At 40.1% G+C, this 19,315-nt stretch overlaps 1 protein-coding gene across 7 annotated transcripts in view; it reads left to right on the forward strand.

Annotated features, from left to right (window-relative positions):
• The window catches only part of oxr1a (oxidation resistance 1a), a 175,809-nt gene that overhangs the window by 52,239 nt on the left and 104,255 nt on the right, over positions 1 to 19,315 (forward strand). For 4 of the 7 annotated variants that reach the window (XM_026184155.1, XM_026184160.1, XM_026184161.1 and 1 more), the window contains exon 1: positions 5,529 to 5,601. The exons of the other annotated variants lie outside the window; for them this stretch is intronic. In XM_026184155.1, coding sequence (XP_026039940.1) covers positions 5,576 to 5,601 — 26 coding nt within the window. In that variant the 5' untranslated portion in view covers positions 5,529 to 5,575. Of the gene's footprint in view, positions 1 to 5,528; positions 5,602 to 19,315 lie in introns of those variants that run through there. 7 annotated transcript variants of the gene reach the window in all.

The following is a 19,315-nucleotide window of genomic DNA, read 5'->3' on the forward strand; positions in this document are numbered from 1 at the left end:
CATGCTGTTGCATGCTGGAATTTAGTGCTAGCATGCAGCTTAAAATAAATTACAAACAGAATCAAAACTGCTCTTAGGGTGCAGATGCCTTTTATTATATTAGAAGGTGGCAAAGGTACACAGATTCAACTTCTTTACTTTTTCTTTTCTAAAAAGTACACGCTCTGAAAAGTACTCTAAGTATAAAAGTAAAAACTTGCTGGAGAACTTTTCTACCAGCTAATTTTGTGCAAAATGAACTGAACCTCATTATTAAAATAATAATAAACATCATGTACAGATCGAAAAAATGTCCAGTCTATGAAATGCCACTGAGCAGTCCTTGCATTTATATAGAACTTCTCTTCTTCCCCTCCTGTCTTTCTAATCTTTCTCCATCTCAGTGAAGTTAGCTACGACCACCGATTATGGACATCTGCACCAAATACTTAATTTCCCACCTCTAATTATATTTACCATGACATATATAGCATAGATTTTACAACGATGCGACAATACCGTCTGCCTCTAAAATGTGACACTGTTAAAGTACCTATGCTTCAACCATAAATCCAGCCATCTGTTCCTTTGATTAGTGCACGCTTGCATCACTTTTTGATTGTTTGTAATGTTCGCCTATTATGCACTAAGAGAGGCTGAAACATCCTGCAGCTTTCAAATATAATCATAGGTAGATGGATAAAATACAGTGAAAATGTGGGGAGGAAAGCGATGGCGTGAGTCAGTTTGTTCCAAGAGGAACTTTTGTTTTGGTATGAAGCCCTCTTTATCCACTATTTCGTGCACTTGGCATCTTATTTGTTACCAGTTATCAACTGTTTCATCAAACTAAGACATAAACAAACCACACTTGGAACTAAAAGAAATTCTTTCTGCTGTTTCGTGGGGTAAGATTAGTCCGATATTATCCCTTTTTTCCATTATCTGCCCAAGTATGTGCTTCTTTCTTTACAGCTCACTCTCTTGAGGTATTCACATGTAGGTGTGCAGATTAAGTATTCTGCTGCTGTAGTCTGTCAGGGAGGCATTACAGATCTCAGCCATTCTTCACCCTCTGTTCAGAAACATCATCATGCACTGCCCAACTCAAATCGGTCTAGGATACAGATGGGCTGGGTGGACTTTCATTACCCAAAATATTTCCGGTGAAAAGCATTTCTTGCAAAGATGGAAACCAGCACTGGCCCCAGCGTATTCATTCTGCTCTCTGGCAGGACTTTCGCAGTGACAGACAGCCCTGTGGTTGAGTCAGCCATAAAAACTGCTGAGCCATGTGGCTCTTAACAACTCAGTGACAGCCCGTATACAGACAGTTGAGGTGATTTGTAAGAAAGTGTGATTTTAATGTCTATATAAAACTTCACTGAGTGCCTCGAACTGATGGGAAAAGGGTTGATATATAACAATATTACAACAGTAAAATTCACATTTGAATTCAAGGTAGTCAAATAAAGCTTAGTGATCAGTTTTCACAAAAAAGCATGGCCGGATGCAACTCCCGATGGGCCTGGGCCCCTACAACAACCCTTTGTTTAGCCACTAGGCTTCAGCTTTGCAAAGTCCAGTCACTGAATTTGAATGCTCAATTTATTTTGGTGTTGGTACCTTTTAAAGAATTTTAATGAAATTGCATAAAATGCCATCCATGTAGTCCGTGTTGTAGTTTTGAGGGTAAATTTGAGTGTTTCTTTAGCCTTTAAGCATTAATTAGCAGGTCTGTACTTCTGTGCTGTGCACCTGTATGCTTTGTGGATGCAGCTTGCTAACCAGATGTGCTAGCCATAGCTAACAGTGCCTCCCTCTGGGTTCCAAAAATAAATTTTGTGGTGACCAGGCCACTAACACCGAGGCTTTAAAATAAGAAATCCACAATTTAGTGGATTACAATGATGTTACAATGGCTCCTTCATCGTTTTATATACATTATATACGTATCCTGACCATACGTCTATGGTCAGGATAGATTATAATCTAATAGAATCTAATAGAATCTGCAACTTGAGTGGTTTGGAGAGGCACACAACTAATACATGCTACTTTTAAAGATATAAGATGTTAAGTATTAAGTTAATTTGTTCTTGTTGTGGTAAATTTGTATTTTTTTCTACCTTTATACCAAATTAAGCTAGCAGTTTTCCCATCAGTATTTTTGCTGGCTCCACCTTTATACTTGTATTTAACAAACATACAGCAGGTTTATTAGGTCATTAGACTTTCACAGAGGCCTAACACAATTTTTAAGTTGTTAAATATGAAACATATTTTTGCAAAAATGATTTAGGGGGTCTTGCCAAAACGTTATGTTTAGTTTCTATGATAATAGTGAATGTGGAGCTGAAACGTTTCTTTCTTCAGTACATTTTGTGACTAGTGTGTCATACCGTTGTTTTTTTTGAAAAGCTGTGGGTTTTAAGTCCCGGGACCATAACATGCTATGTGTGTTGTTTCTTGTTACAGTTATAATGTAACAGGACAGCGCGCTCAAGGCCAGCCTTCTGTTTGGCACCAATAATTATAAATAGTGTCACAATAGGAGCACCGATCTAGGATCACCAATCAGGTCACATTAATGTGATTTCTTTTTTTTTTTTTTTTTTTTTTTTTTTTTTACATCAGACGCAGTAACTAGTAAATGTTCCCTATTTGTTAGACAAGAATTTACTCTACACAGTACTTCTATCGGTAGAAAAATGATAATTCACAGTTATATAGTTTTAGTTCATCTTCTGTGTTTTTAAGAGTTTTTAAAGTTAGTTTTATTTTATTTTATTTACATTATATCATACATAATATCGCCAAAACATTCTGAGAATCTGGAGAAAGCTCGGAGGATGTGGCTAAAGGTCAATACTGGCTGCCCGTGTTTTTCAGTCCCTCTGGCAGCACTGCGTTAAAAACAGGAGTGTTTCTGTCATGGAAATCAGTGCATGGGCTCAGGAACGCTTCCACAAATCATTGTCTGTGAGCACAGTTCGTCGTGCCATCCACAAACACATGTTAAAGCTCTATCACACAAAGAAGAAGCCATATATGAACACCACCCAGTAATGCTGCCTTCATTTAAAACAGACTGAGGCAAAGGTAAAAACTGTTCTGTGGTTGGATTAAGTAAAATTGAGTCCTCCGGACTAAAGATGAGAGGGACCATCTTGTTTCTTTATTTGAAAGGCCTTCATCTTTGATGGTGTGGGGGTACATTAGTACCTGTGATGCTGGCAACTTGCACATCTGGAAAGAGAGCATCACCACTGAAAGGCATATATATGTACAGGTTTTAGAGCAGCATGTGCTTCAATCCAGACAACATCCAGAAAGGCCTTGGATATTTCATATTTCATTAAGACAATGCTACTGCACCACGTACTTCATCCATTACAACAGCATGGCTTTAATAGATGAGTCCAGGTGCTGAATTGACCTGCCTGCAGTCTAAACTTTGACCAACTGAAAACATTTTGGAGCATCTTTAAACAGAAGTATGTCCAGAAGAGGTGTTTCTTCAGAACATTATCTCAGAGTAATGACATACTTGCATATAAAATGTCATCACCTTGTCCTGTTAGAAATTCTTAGCATGTTTCTAGTGTATGAATTATTATTATTATTATTATTTTTTGAGGTTATAATGACCATGACTGCCAAATTCTAATGCGTTCACATCTGAGCACTAGTAAATTTGAAGACATCCCCTCAGAGCGTTTGAGAGATATTGCATTCATAAGAATGGGAAAGTGTATTTCCTGCTGCCATTGCTATCTCCTTCATTCACTGAAGCATAAAAACAGATAGCTTGGTTCGGACAATTGTCATGCATAAAAATATTTTCTGGGTTCTGGTAATTCAGCCCCCTTTATTCATTCTTATACAGACACACATTTACTAGAAAATCTATCTTGTGAGATTTTTCCAGTGGGGAAAAAAAATCCTGCTTGCTTTTTTTCCCAATCTGTGCTACAGTTTTCTGTACAGTGAAGTAAGGCTGCGTGTTGGGAGATAGGGGGCAGTAAAGGTAAGGGTGCCACACCAGTCTCTCCAGCATGATAACTGTGTGAGAAATGATACTGGGATTTGAGGAGAGAGCGGAGCGCCAGAGTGTCAGAGTAAAAAAAAAAAACCCCCATAGATTTGGGTCAGCTGTGGCCCGGAGGAGGGGAGCTGTCACACAAGAACAGAGCTGTTAGTTGGCTCCATCTATCTAGGAGGCAGCATGCATGCTGCCATCAGGCATGCACAATACTGAGGAGATTACTGTGTGCATCGCCTCCGGGGCGTCTCCATTACTTTTTGCATTTCATTTGCAGTGCACAGATGCATTTTAAGTTACATTGCTAGTGTCATTTCACTTGTCCCCAGTGGGTTTTTTTTGTTGTTGTTGTTATTATTGTTAATTAATTAATTAATGACAGTCTTGCTTACTATATTTTTACATTCACTGATGTCTTCTGTCTTCATCTCTCCGTGACCTCACTCATATTGCAGATGACATCCAGATACTTTCAGCTTTTACTGATTATGTCTCCTCTGAGTTGACATCATGGCTGTAGCTCAGGTGGCAGAGCAGGTCAGCCACTAATCAGAAGGTCGGTGGTTCGATCCCAGGCTGCCTCCTGGCTGCATACCAAGATACTAACCCCATGTTTGCCTACTGGTGGTGGTAAGAGGGCCCGGTGGCGCCAGTGTCCGGCAGCCTCGCCTCTGTCAGTGCGCCCCAGGGCGGCTGTGGCTACAATGTAGCTTACCATCACCAGTGTGTGAATGTGTGTGTGAATGGGTGGATGACTGGATGTGTAAAGTGCTTTGGGGTCCTTAGGGACTAGAAAAGCGCTATACAAATGCAGGCCATTTACCATCATATAATAAAACGGGGTGCTAATTTGTTAAAGGGACAGGCGTATACACACACACACACACACACATTGATGGCATACAATCTTATGCCCAGTCAGAGCAAACAAGCACAGAGACAGAGTGACTCATCACCAGATGGCTGAGTGTGAGTGTGGCACATCTCCACCACCAGGAGCCCTTATGCTTTTACCACCTGGAACAGAACCAAGTGACGTGCCCCTGGAGTCTGGCCACGAGGGATATGCAGCGAGGACCAGGCAAAACAGGGCACATAACAACCCCCATGCCCCACAGTATCTCTAGCCAGCTTCCTCTTCCTCCTCTTCTTCTGCATTACTAGCCTTCTGTCTCTGTTTGTCTTGCTAGCCTTGACAGCTTCCCCATCCTTTTCCCCTTTGTCCTGTCAATCTCAATCTTTTCCTCTGTCATTGTAGCCCCTCCACCCACCACCCAACCCTTCCACCCACCCCCCACACACAAACATACACGCGCACCTCCTTCCTCAGGTCTTAACTCGGCCTACAGTAACAGGCTCAAATCAGCTTGGCCAGCTCAGGCCTCTTCTTCCTCATTCTGTCTGTGCATCCATGCTTGTCGAGGTTATATTAAGTAAATAAATTAGCACAGTGCCCCGCTCTGCTAATGAGGACAAGGTCACATGACAGGCAGACGCTTAAGTTAAGCAGTTTGAGGGATCGATTCCATTATCTCTTCAGCACAAGAGTCAATGGAACCCATTGTAGAACGTGCTGGGTATGTACCAACTATTCTCACTAAATTCTCCTTTTTTATCCAAAGGCAATTTCTCTCTCTAATAGTGTCTAAAACAACAACGACGTAGGTTTGCTCTAAACCGAGGTTTGTTTTGAAGGTAGAAAAAGAAATAATGAGAGAAAGCCACAATGGTAATCATTTATTTTGCTCTGCAAATGGATGCAACGTTGAGAAGGAAAAGTGGAGAAGCCACTTTGTTGTATTTAGACCTTTAATCAAGTAAGTCAAAGAAAGAAGAATGGCGGGGCTTTTTTCTTGTATACAAGTACAAGGGTGAAAACTTAATTTTGCAAGAGTTACGGGTCTTTAAACTAGACCTTTTGCATGATTTGGGAATCATTTTCAGTCGGTTTTGCCAGCTTGTCTGTAAAGAAGCGGGGTTTGTGTATTTGTTTGAATAGAAAGCTGCGATTTCATATCTATATTGCAGACTGGAGGTATTTTTTTCCGAAATGGTCACAGTGTCTTTATAGGCCCTCCTGATTTTTTGACAACAGATGGTAGAGTCGTCATTAGGCTGTAGTGACAGGCTTTCTGAAGCCGTGTGTCACTTTACACTCCAGTTTTTCACAGAGGCATCATCCATTTGCAAGTTCATTTCTCTGCTATTGTACGATCGCACAAAATCAGGGCCGTCTGGCTGAATAATTGTAAAGCTTCTGTGCAGCCTCGCCAGCAGATGAGAGCAATATAATGGACATATTGGAGTAAAGGCCTTTTTAATATCATAGTGGTTATAAAATTGAGAAACAGATGATTGTTGCAGGGTTTTTTTTCCCCTCACAGTAGTTATAAAGGAAGAATCAGGTCCATACTTTCCACTGCAGTGAATTCTTTATTCAAAATTTTTTGATTAGACAGACTTTTTTTAAGCAAAAGGGAATGTAATAAATGCATCTTAAAACTACCCCAGAGACTGATTTAAAAACCTTTGCAGAATTAAACTGAACAACAACTCGGGCCTGAATGTGTCAGAACATCACGTCCCAGGATGCTTTGCACAGAGTGAGTCTGGAACATCTATTCTTTCATAAAGGAAGCAAAGTCATACGGAAAGGAGTGCGTAAACCACATACACAGCACATATATGAAATCAGACGTGAAACGAATCCTTAGAGAAACAGTAAAAAAAATTACTGTCAAAAACATGAAGCAACAATTTTGACAGTATTTTTTTGAGTGTAACTGTAACTGTAGCAAGTCCTTTATATGCATTGTATGTCTAATCAGGTTCACATTTTCTAATGATTTAAGCATAAAAGTGGCTCCTTTTGAATTTTTTATCCCAGTGAAATATAATGTTCCCTTTATATTCCTCTCTTTGTATTACTTTCTATTCATACACTATCAATCATACTTTCAAACATTTTTATTCAGGAATCGCTTACCTCGAACATTTTTGATGTGCACAGCTGGCACCTCTTTTGATGTCTTTGAAAAGACACTTTTTACAAAAATGTAACTTTTAATTAATCACACTGAGATTCATTGAGACAGATTTAAGAGACAGGTACCTTCACATGTGGCATTTGGGATAGTTAAAACAAGCCTGTGCCTAATTTTGGCATTAGTCTTTTGCATGCTGCCAGAGCAGTTCAGACTTGCCAAGGTGTGAACTCTATAAGACCTGTTGCTCCCCTGTGGTATATGGCATCACACCTTGCATGTTGGAGCCACTGTGACTCAAACCTTCCTGTAAATCCCCTAAACCCTGCCCTACTGTTTCTGAGATGCTCTGAATGAATCATTGTTGCCTTTGCCAAAGTCACAGTCGAAGACTTGTTCACAAGCAGACTGATATATGCCAGACTCTGACATGTGACAAGACAATCCGTATTTATCTGTAACCATATTTATCTGTAGCCATGTTTACATGAACACGAGCAACTAGATTAAAAGACGATTGGAATAAAAATGGTTCGAGCAAACACGTCAATCGAAAGATTCTAAATTTTTTCTTGCAGTCGGATCATACCGAGTGTGCATGTAAACACTTCTACTGATGTTCAGGGTGAAATGATCCATCAACCCCCTTTACAGCAGTTAGTTGTAGATGTGGCAAGAGTGAAACAAAGCTGGTCTGTATCCAACACAAACTTTTACTTGAAGTCATAAATATGAGAGAGGGGAGAGACTGTAATCTGTGGCGTGTTGCACAGTGACGATAAAAGGAGAAATCCAGCAGCATTTGTTTAGATTAGAAATCAACTTCTAGTATTTCCGGGAAGTTAGACGATTCTGCGCCTGTCAGAATGATTTCTGTTCAAATGCTCAATGCATGTAAATGTACGTCATGATCGCATCACTTGTGGACTTGGGTCCATGTAAACAGTGACGTTCTAATCCGAATTTTAATCAGATTGGAGAAATCTTGTGAGCGGTCCTAAAGGGTCACTGGTGTATAAATACCTGCCTTTCGACATGGCTAAAGACACGTGGTTCAGCCTAGATGTTTGAAGTGCACTGAACCACACATACTGTGGAGAAACCGTAAGGAAGCCAGTGGTCAAGTTTCCCAGAAATGCATTGTGTAAATCCAAACCTAACTCAGGACAAATTCTCCATCTACCTTCAATCCAGTAAGTTAATATCTGCACATACACACAGATACCTTGGTTAACACAGATCTTGGCAGAGCAAGTGAAATGATCACTCCAGGCCACACTTCTAATCTTCACCACTGAAACTTTAATCCACTTTGGTCAGAAAAAGTGGATTTGTAAGCCGGGACCTGGTGGCCCACATAGGCTGTCTATACACAGCTCTGAGAGGAAAATGGCACGTGGCCATCAGTGTCGTGGAAATTCTGCAGCAATCTGCTAATGCTAATCAAAACTGTAGACCTTTTCTTTTTCATGCACTCACTTTCTTTGGACTGGAAATAATGAAATACAATGTACAAGTATAAATGATGCTTTTTAGCAGAGAGCAACATAAAATCGTATACTCTGGCAGGCTTTAAAGGTATCGGATTTAGATTAAGATGCGGGAAACCTGGTGTACACTGTGCGAATGTCAAATCAAAGTTATGCCACATCCAAGAGAAAAACGGCAGAGCTCAACGCACTGTCCAGTAGGGTGAACATGGATTGTGACAGGAACTGAGAAAGACTCGACTCCTGTGGTTGAATATATAGCTACATGCAGATGCACTCAACATTAGCCCACTCATTACTTCTGTGACATTTGACCGAAAGTTTGCTTCTGTTCCAGAAGAGTGTTGTTGATGAGGATGAGGCTTCGCCTGAAATTAATAAACTTTATTTATTCAGATAGATTAACATTAGAGAACTTTATGTTGATATGCAGCATAAAAACAAGAAATCGTTCAGTGACTCAAACAATCAAGTAATAAAAATGACCAAAACAGATGAAGAAATACACACAGCAGAATCACCACCTGACATAACAAGCATGTATTTGGAGACATGCAAACTCTGCATGGAAAGTCTCCTGCCAGAGGCGACAGTGCTAACCACTGCACTACCGTACCACCCACATAGTATATGTTAAATATATATATATCAGTATTTGTATGCAGTGGTGTTTGGATATATCGCTGCTTTCACAGATTGGAAGCTAACAAATGCACTTTCTCAGCTGAATTTTTGGATGCTGATTATTATACATGAATTAGCCAGAACTGAGTCACATGTTTTCTGTGTACGTGTACAAAGGAGTCACACCTTGAAAGTCATGCATGTTGCAGCTGCATTGTTCTCTGTCAGCTGTGATTAACATTGACCTCTTGTGGAACAGCATGCTCCGTGTGTGTGTGTGTGTGTGTGTGTGTGTGTGTGTGTGTGTGTGTGTGTGTGTGTGTGTGTGTGTGTGTGTGTGTGTGTGTGTGTGTGTGTGTGTGTAGTCAGCTCTGTGTCTGAAAACATTAAGCTGTGATAAATATCCAGCTGTTAGGGTTATGTAAGCCACAAAAACTGAAGTTTTAAGCGCTAAATGATAAAAATAATAAAAATCTTGTGTGTTTGTACATCTGTTCCACACTCTACAAATGCTGTATACTTCTTTGGTTTGGCCTTTGTAACCAGATCATCACCAGATCAGTGCTGCTGTAGCTCAAAAGCTTCAAGGTTCAGTGTGTTCCTCATACTTTGGTTGTCATTATTTTTATTGCTCCTTTCCTGTTAGCTCGAAGCGGTTTGGCCATTTCACTCTGATCTCTGACACCAGGAAGACATTTTCACTAAGAGAATTGCTCGCTGACCAGCACGTGTGGTACTAACAGCTATTCCACGTTCAGAGACGATTAAATCGCCTTTCTTCCCCATACTGGTGCTTGGTTTGAACTTTCGCAGGTCCTCTTGACCAGTCCTACTTGCCTAAATATATCAAGTTTCTGTTATTTGATTGGCTCGTTTTATATTTGTGTTAACGAGCAGTTTAACAGGTGCATCTAGTAAACTGAACAGTGAGCGTTTGTCATCTGAGAAGCAAGATGAAATGTCAGAGGTTGGAGGTCACATGCTACACCAGCATGTCCAGTCCTTTACGACAGGTGTGATGAATGTTAGACCTGCGTGGTCTGCATAACTTGTTTGTTTTGGTCCACAGACCTAACTCAGGTAAAAATCTTGTGAAGTCCACAATACTTCATGTCCTCTGTGTATTTTTTATTTTTTTTTGTAATATACAAATAAACAGTAGTGGCTTCCCCATTTACTAGCTAGTGATGTAAATGAACTGAGTACATCAGAGCCTGAGATTTGTTTACCTTGTTCTTTCTGATAGAGCTTTGGTGTTAACTGGCACTTTCCCTCAGGGGCCTCACCGACTCTGAGCGAAACAAAACAGATGTGAACAACAGAGTGTAAAAACATATTAGTAACTTATCATTAAGCTGGTGCACATCTGCAGTTCCATTTTTGGAAGGTGTTGAATTAAGCAACAAGCGCTCGCGTCAACAGCTATTAGGTCAAACACAAACAGACGCCCTGTCTGTTTCTATACAGATCATGGAGCAGATGTCAATACAGCAGCGTCTAGCGTGTTGGACAGCGACTCGGGGAGGGTATGTGTTGTTTCTGGGGAGGTCTGCGCTTGTGTGACCTTTGTGGGTGAGCATGTGCCGGGGAGCTGAAGCCAAAGACGCACTTGTTTGTATAGGAAGTTTGCAGGAGATTTGCGCTGATGAATTAGTGGTGGCAGAGCAGTGGTGCAGAAGATGCTCTGGGGGTGGAGGAGTGAGGAAAAAAATTGAGAGAGCGGAGAAAAGTTGTTGCTCCATCGCATCGTGCTCGGCTCCCTGCATCTTAAAAGACCCTGCTGGGGCAGAGTGGCGCTGGCTTGGCGATGATTCTGGCATGGGGTACGGGGGAGAGGGAAGGAAACAGGGAGACTCGATGTGACAAGGACAAAGCAAAGACGGGCCGCAGGCTTACTCCTTTCTTTATGTTTGTGGGGGTTTTAAAAAGGCAGAAGTCATGCTGTAGATGCAGCATTTCACATTTACTTAGTCCTGCTGCGACCAGTGAATGAGAAAGACTCGAGTCACAGGGGACTCAGAGTTGTGCATCACCGTGCCTTTTGACAGCGTTTGCAGGGCAATAACCTCTGAAATGGTGGCTCAGCAGCTAGAGGGCCCCTGTTGCACATACGCATTTAAATGCAAACCCCCAACTGGTGACATAATCCATAAACTGCATGGGTAACCTTGACCCATTCTCCAAAATAGACCTAATCCGTATTCTAATCCTGGTACCGTATGAGAAACAAGTAGTAGATGGATGAAATAACAAAATAACAAATACATTATCAACTGAAGTCTGATATTTATTTCAGTTTTGTTGTCGTGTTAGAAGACAAAGCAATGACCCAGATCCACTTGTGCTGCTGACTGTTTCATGATTCCTTCCACCTTGAGGGGAGGGTAATTATATTGTCCTCATCTCTATATCTCTTGACCCTGCTGTAGAATGTGCTGTATGTTTTCACTTTATTTACCTTTAAACGGTTTTATGACCACTGAACACAGTTTCACTGCTAATGAAGATTAACAAAGGTTGTGTAGTTCCAGACCGAGAGATAAGTTAAGGTTGTTCTGTCAACTGTGAATATTGAGCTGATGTTTGTTCATCTTTAATCACAGTTACTTGTACCTTTTCTCCTTATCCAGTTACTCTAAAATAGCCTCTTTTCTTTTAATTAAAGACTTTGTGTGACATTTACATTGTTTTTTTTAATGTCACATTAAAAATGGATAAAAACACACAGTAGTTATGGATACTCAGTTGATGGATTGGTGTTAGTGAGGGTAGTCGAGTAGATAATGAATCCCTACAGCTGAATTTTGTGAGGCACTAGGGATGATAAATCCTAGTTTTTAGGTGTTTCTGATGGAATTTAATAAGTGAGAACAGTTCTGAGTTTTCCTTGGGTACATTCATCTGTGCTCCATTTCATTTTACTACCAAAGTGGTTGCGCATCTGTGCTCGTCGATATGTTCAGATGCATTTTTGTCGACAATACTTTGTTTTTGAAGAGTCTCATAAATGGATAGATGTCGCAGCGATGTTTGTTCGCAGTAAAGGTAAATTTCTCTCATTTTCACTCTGGCTTGAGATTTCAGTTAAGCGATGTGGAAAGCCGTTAGCGGACAAAGGAGAGGGAGTGGTTGCTTCAGCGAGACCTTTTTCTTTCTGCCATTCCATCAAATACTGTCATTTTGAGCAATTGTGCCTTTTTAAAATAGCAACGTTTTCATGTGAATGATTTGTCTGTCTTCTCAAGAGGCCTGTCCACCGTGGCGACAGTGGTCTTTGATGGAATGACGTCTTCAGTTTAAAGTTCACCCATCAATTGCAAACCTTTTACCTTTTACCAACAGGAGAGACAGCAAGGTCGCTGGAGGATAGTGGGAGCAATTGTGGGAGCAATTTCATCATTTCTCAGAAGGAATAGATTAAAGGGTGTTTAACTGGTTATACCTGTCAGTATTATCTACTCTCAAACTTCTTGAGCACCAGATGTAGTTTACAGCCTCGACGCTGCTGAATTCAAATAGTGGCTCTGTATAGGAGGTAGATTTATAGCTTTTTCCCATCTAATCTTCCTGTATCTGCATATATGTTTATTTTTCTCACTAGATAAAGAATTTACTCAGAGTGAGCACACTGTCTGCTCTTAACTGGATAAGCTGTGTTGCAAAATTTGCTTTCTCGCAGCATATTAACTTTATGTTGAGTTTCACCAGTTTGCACTGCTAATTAATACCGAAGCAGCTGGGCAGTTCTTCAATGATACCTATAAATGAAGGAAGTATTTCATGGACGCCTTGCTGCATGAAGCTAACAGATGTCCCGTTTGAGCTGTGCTGGGAATGTCAAGTGTAGCTGCCTGCGTGACGCTAGTTGGCTGCTGTAGCGGTAAGGCAGGCTGTTCACTAAGTGATGCCTGATGGGAGAATTAAGCTTCTTCTCTTACTTGTCCTACCCTAGCACAATACTGTAAGTTACTGTTGGTCACTCAGATTTAGTCATGTGCTCTAGTAATTTTATTTTTTTTAACAATCAAACATAAACATATATTTTTTGGTTTAAATTCTTGATTATAGCAAATATAAAGTCCTGATGATTGAGATGTAGTCTGTACTGTGTCTGAAACCAAGTTGGTGGCAGTTATGACTCTAATAGTCTAAGTTAACAAACTTGTTAGACATTGTAAGAACAGTGCAGTCTTAAACCAGAATTAGAGGTATTTTAGTTTAGAAAGACTCAGGACAGCTGTTTGTCTTTTGTTATTTTTTAAGCTAAGCTAGTCAGTGTTTCCATAGTCTAGTGGTTTATGCATTTGTGAAAAGAGCCCCGGTTTCATCCCACTGGGAGACAAAAATACCTTTGGAGTTGTGCCAGAAAGGGTATATGATGTAAAATCTCCCAGATCAAACATGTGGTGCTACATGCTGTGGTGACCCATACTGAAAAAGGGAGTAGCAGAAAGTAGCATTCTAGCTAAGCTAGTTTGGGGAACGCTTTTCTTTGTGTTTTCGTCCACATGTAAATGTAGTTTTAGATCATCGAGAACAAAGCTTTAGGAAAACACCTTCCCAGGTGAAGATTTTTTAAAAACAAAACTCTGTTTTAGCTTTTACATGTAGACAAGGAACAGAGATTTTGTCTCGCAATGTCAACGGTGTTTTGTTTTTGTTTTGTTTTTTTTTAAATCTTGCCTTTATTTTCTTTTCTCTTTTTTTGACATAAGACTGTGCACCATGTTATTTTTTGGCTTTTGACTTGCCAACACTTCCAACGAGAATAAAAAACACTACTGTGGTGTAGACATATCTGCACCGAGAAGCAGTTTGAATTTGTAATAGCAAGGACACCAGTGTGTTTTGCTAGCTTGCTAGCACGCACACAAAAATTTAATTATTAAAAAATGAGCTGCAATATTTTTAACATTTTGTTTTGTTTTGTTTTTGCTTTGTGAAGTTAACGTTCTATCCTGATTAATTTCTAGGACATGTCTGAATAATTATTAGCCTACTTGTCCTTGTGTAACATTTACTACTATTAACTAACATTTGCTATTATTGCCACAGTAAGGCCAGAAGTCCTTGGCACCACTCTTGGGAAAAAACAGTTGCATAAAGCCCTTCGTTTTACTGCAGGTTGTAATGCAGTCATTAACAGTGTCTTTTCAGTGGTAAAGTCATTGTAGTATACCTCCATTGTGTTTAGGCTAGTTGCCATGTAGATTAGAGTGAAAAACCTATTTTTAGCACCACCTTCCATGGGCTTTGATTGACTTTGAAATTTTAAACCTGATTTGCTGGTTCACCCACATTCAAGCTATCTGTTCACACAAATGTGAGGTTTATTGCTAGATTGCCTGGAAGAGCTTTTTTATGTTTGGATGAGATGTGACCACAATTTATTGCTGCAAAGATAAGTGATAACATTTTTCACACCAAATGAACTGTTTATCTGTCCTTGTGTAACTCCACATCGTGATGGAGAAAACAAGAAGCGGATCCGTTGGATGTGTGTGCTTTACTACCAATTAAAGGAGATTTCTCATAAGACAGCAATTAAATGCAATCCTGGCAAATTAGAAAATTAGATGCAGAAGATTGATATAAATGTGAAGACTCTCATTAATGAAAGTTGTTTTACTTTGACTGGAAGGTATTTTTTGTACTTACATCTCACGTCAGAGCACCAGTTTATAGCTTCTGTGTAATAATGATTTGGTGTGAGAGTCTGATGTGATTGACAGCCGCACATAGACATCCTTGAGGCTCTGTCTTCATTTGCTATGTCCATCTCAACTGTCACTCTCCATTTAGGAGTTGTTCGTTCTCCGAGCAATACGGCACACACTCTTATCTTCTAGATTCGGCCTGATCTGACACTTCTTATCCTCCTTATATCTGCACTTATTGAAAGGTCAACCACTTGCCAAGCCACTGATGTTTTCCTAACTTGTCGACCGGATTTGTCCTATCCAACAGTATTTTATGTCAAGTGTGCTGGTGGATTTGTGTGCACTTGTGAGTATGAGAGGCCCTTCCCATTTCCACTTATGTGAGTGTGCTCGGTGAATTTCAGCAGACCGCACAATGTGCCAAGCTCTGCCAATGGCGCCTGCTACAGAACGACATCAGGTTGACCAGCTTGAGCTGACCAGACTGCCAACTGAATAGAGGGCAGAAAGAGGGAGGATAATGACTGACAAGAAGAGCGTGGGAAAAGATGAGAAAAGGAAGAGTTGATTCAAGAAATAAAACTGTGGACTGGAAGGAGGAGATTTATCCTTCCAGGTATACACATTTGCAGTTCTTTACAAGTCAGGCTTGACCAGAGTGACCTCAAACCAAAGTACGCCTCCAGCTTCGGACTATCTAGGACGTGTAACCTGATCAGCTGGTGCCAGTGACACCAGTGCTAACAGATGACGGTGCCTCCAGTCAGCGCTTGCCATCAAACAATGAACAGATGTGCAAGTGAGAAAATACAATGAAGTAAATTTTTTTTGCAACTCATAGAATTTAGCACAGATACACAGAGGAGACGACTGTACTGAGATACAAAAACAAGAATAAAAAATATAACCTTTATGTAGCCTGTCACTCCTCCAGGAGCATGGTTTATTAGAACTGCACCGTGAAGGACTGCCAATCTTTTCAATGTTACTGAACACAGAAGCCTGTGTTTTGTGTTGTGGTCACCAGTTTTAATTCAGAGAAATCATATTTCGTTCTGTATGCTGTTGCTATGGAGATGAAGGCAATCACAGGTGTGAACTGTAGGGAATTCAGAACACGTTGTCTTTACAGTTGCTATCAAAATGTGGCAGCACAGCTGCTGACGCCTGTCAGACCTGACAGAATTTTAATTTGAACCAATTTTAAAGCTTGTGTTTTCAGTTTTCTCAACACTGTAATCTTTAGTTGCTCAGTTACTGGATGTTCAAATTCTGTGTCTGAAAATGTTAGCTTGTAACTATGAACAGGGACAATTTTAATGCGGATCCAATCAGCTCAGCAAAGACTCCAATTCAACCCAATGGATAGTTCTGGAAACTGTAGAAAGGAATAAACCTGTATAAACTGTATTTTCATAAGTTCCACAGCTTTTCCTGCTAAAGACGACCTCTGCCATGGCCATTTACGCCATAAGTAAATATAAGTAAATAAGTAATAAATATTTCAATGACAGAAAAGTTCCTGTTTTTTCTCGATGTACTTTAGAAATGTTGTTTGGGGTTGTTTTTGTTTTTTACAGCATGTCCATAAAAAAGGACATTTTCTGTAAATTAAAGGGAACTTTTTGTTTTATAATGATAGCACAGTGTGGGCAATGAGCAACACAGTTTTTTTTTTTCTGTCATTTTACGCATTTCTTTCTTTTCAGTTTAAGTAAAAAGAGCCACGTTGACAAATTTTGTTCATTTACTCTAGCAGGATTTCTATATCATGTAGAAACACCGAGATGTACTGTTAAAATTGCACTTCTTTATCTTACATTATATATGTCGGAGATTGAATGTGTAGTTAAACATCTTTACACTGACAGGAGGGGAAATTTCCACCATGTAAAATGAGTTTGACATCCCAGTTCTATAAGCCCACAGTGGAACAAGCTCATATTTGATCTTATGTATGTGCATCGTGTTTGTCTGACATATGAAAGAGAAGGCCAGCTTTGGGGGTCGCAAGCAAATGTACTTCTAGCGCCATTCCAAAGCTTGGCAGGGAAGTAACTGGGGGAAAATCAAATATGTGGATCCACTCACCCACTGTGGTGACCCCTTGGGGGGGAAAAGGGAGCAGCCCAAAGTACCTATAATATTCTCTCCAACTAAAGGTCTTCTTAAAACCCTGCTCAATCAAACGCTTCACACAAGCATCTCAAATGCAATTAAGCAAGGATAAGCACTAGTATTTGCTCATATGAAAACCCAAGTCCAAATAATTTTGGGCCAGCATGTGACGGTAGTGCCACAGAAATGGGCATCTTCATGCTCACCATAGGAAAAGAAAGGCTTAGGCCTTTCAAGGCCACTTATACCAGTTACAACATGTAGTGCCCTTCATGCGTAGAGCTTGAATCTGTCCACAGTCAGACAGCAGGGCCACTCGGTGTTGTTTCAAGGACATGGTGTTAATGAGACGGCTGGAGTCTAGCATATGTTTTTTGTTCTAATTAGAGCAGGCAGCCAATCAAAGGGTTGCGCTTCAACAAATGAGCATGGTTTCACAGCAGCCTCTGCTCTGTGTCAGATGGGATGTTTGTATCACCGACAGCTTTGTTTATATCTCTCTCAGACCCAAACAAAGGAGAAAAGAAAGAAGGAAAAAATATTTTGTCTTATTTTTTTAAACTTTTGAACTACTCCCCTCCCACTAGTCCACCTTATATCACCAAACCCTCTGCCCACTCCGCTCCTGAAGCTTTTCTGATAGCAACCAGACTAATTAGTAACAACAAATAAGAGCAGATTCGACACTAAAGAGAAAACTCTGAACTGATGAATAAAACCAAAAGCTCTCCAGGCTTTTGCTAGCATTAGAAAAATGACACATTGCAGTTTTTACTTTAAAGCTTTTTAATGCTCAGTTAGGTGTAGCTAGGTGAAGATGTCCTGACTCCATACATCAAACTTCTTGTGGACAATTAAAATCTAACAGTTGTGTTAAATCATTTAAATTAATAACAAGGGCAGAAGAGTGTCATGTTGTTGTACCAAGAGTGACAACTTTTTCATATACAATAAAGCAGGAAGGAAAACAAGCTCATGTGACGCCCTGAAAATAGCAGCTTGGTCCACACCCATGTGATCCGTTCAGCTACAAATGCCTGTAATCTAGAGCTTTCAGCAAAACTACAGCAGGGAAAAGCCAGGACTGTTTAACAACTTGAATCCCCTTTTGAAAGTCCAGCAGCCAGTCTGTTAAAATAAGAGGGGATGCTACACAGTGGTAAACATAGCTCTGTCCCACCTTTTTTTTTCTCCTGAAATTCAAAATGACCTCAATTTTTTCTTTGCAGATTCTTAGAATGTCAGGTGGAAACTTTATTGTAGGTTTGGTTGACTTTTTATGGAATGACTTTTCGATGATAACTTGATCTAACAAGGACCGAGTTTGAATTTATTTTGGATTTTCTTTAATCGACAGGATAAAAATGAAACAAAGAGGCTCAAAGTTACAATACAATATATGTAAAAATACATATTCTCCATTAGTTTTTGGTAAAATATCAGTTAGCAAGTAGCATCTTTATCACGTGCTTTTGATAGCCATCAACAGCCTTCTGGTTTAATTCTGGTTGGATATTTGACAACTCTTTTTGGCAGAATTTGTGGAGTTCATTTAAATTGGGTTTCCTGGCACAGACCCAGCATAGCCCAAAATTCTACAATAGGGTTGAGGTCCATTCCAGGTCCAACACTATCAGTTCAAATAGCTGTACGTAATTGCAAGTTATTTGGATGTGTCACCCCTTTGCCTAAATGTTGCAGATGACCCAAACTGTCACCCTCAGATGACAGGAAATTAGTTTGGATGTTAAGGAATGAGGCAGGAACCACCCCCGCCTAAGCTTGCTATGAACTGGAAACTGTTGAAACACCAGCATCACTGTAGACAGTATGCCAATTTTACATCGCCTTACACCAGCGGTCCCCAACCTTTTTGCGCCACAGACCGGTTTAATGTCAGACAATGTTTTCACGGACTGGCCTTTAAGGTGTCGCAGATAAAGACAACAAAATAAAATGATACGACCAAGACAAAAACTGTGGTATTTTGTAAATATAATAATAAACGCGAATTCACTGTGTAATTGTGTAACTTTATTACCAGCGTCCTCCTGAAATGCACCAACAATATTGAGAGTAACATCCTCCTCTCTGCCCCTTTAATGCTCTCTGATCGCTATGGTAACGTGTAAATATTTCTTTCAAAATAAGACACATAACTACAGCACGGGAAAAGACCCAGGGAAACCGAGTTAACGATAAAAACCCTGAAAATGATAAATTTCACACCCGGACCTCAACTCTCGCGGCCCGGTACCAAACAACTCGGTCCGTGGCCCCGGGGTTGGGGACCTCCGCCTTACACCAACTTCAAGATTGACTTAAATTTACACTCAGTCTGAATGCATTTAAAAAGAGCTTATACAAAATTAGGTTTTTAGTTGGAAAGTCTCATCCAATTTGATCTTTCAACTC

Source organism: Astatotilapia calliptera, chromosome 11 (assembly GCF_900246225.1).
Source record: "Astatotilapia calliptera chromosome 11, fAstCal1.2, whole genome shotgun sequence".
NCBI lineage: Eukaryota > Metazoa > Chordata > Actinopteri > Cichliformes > Cichlidae > Astatotilapia > Astatotilapia calliptera.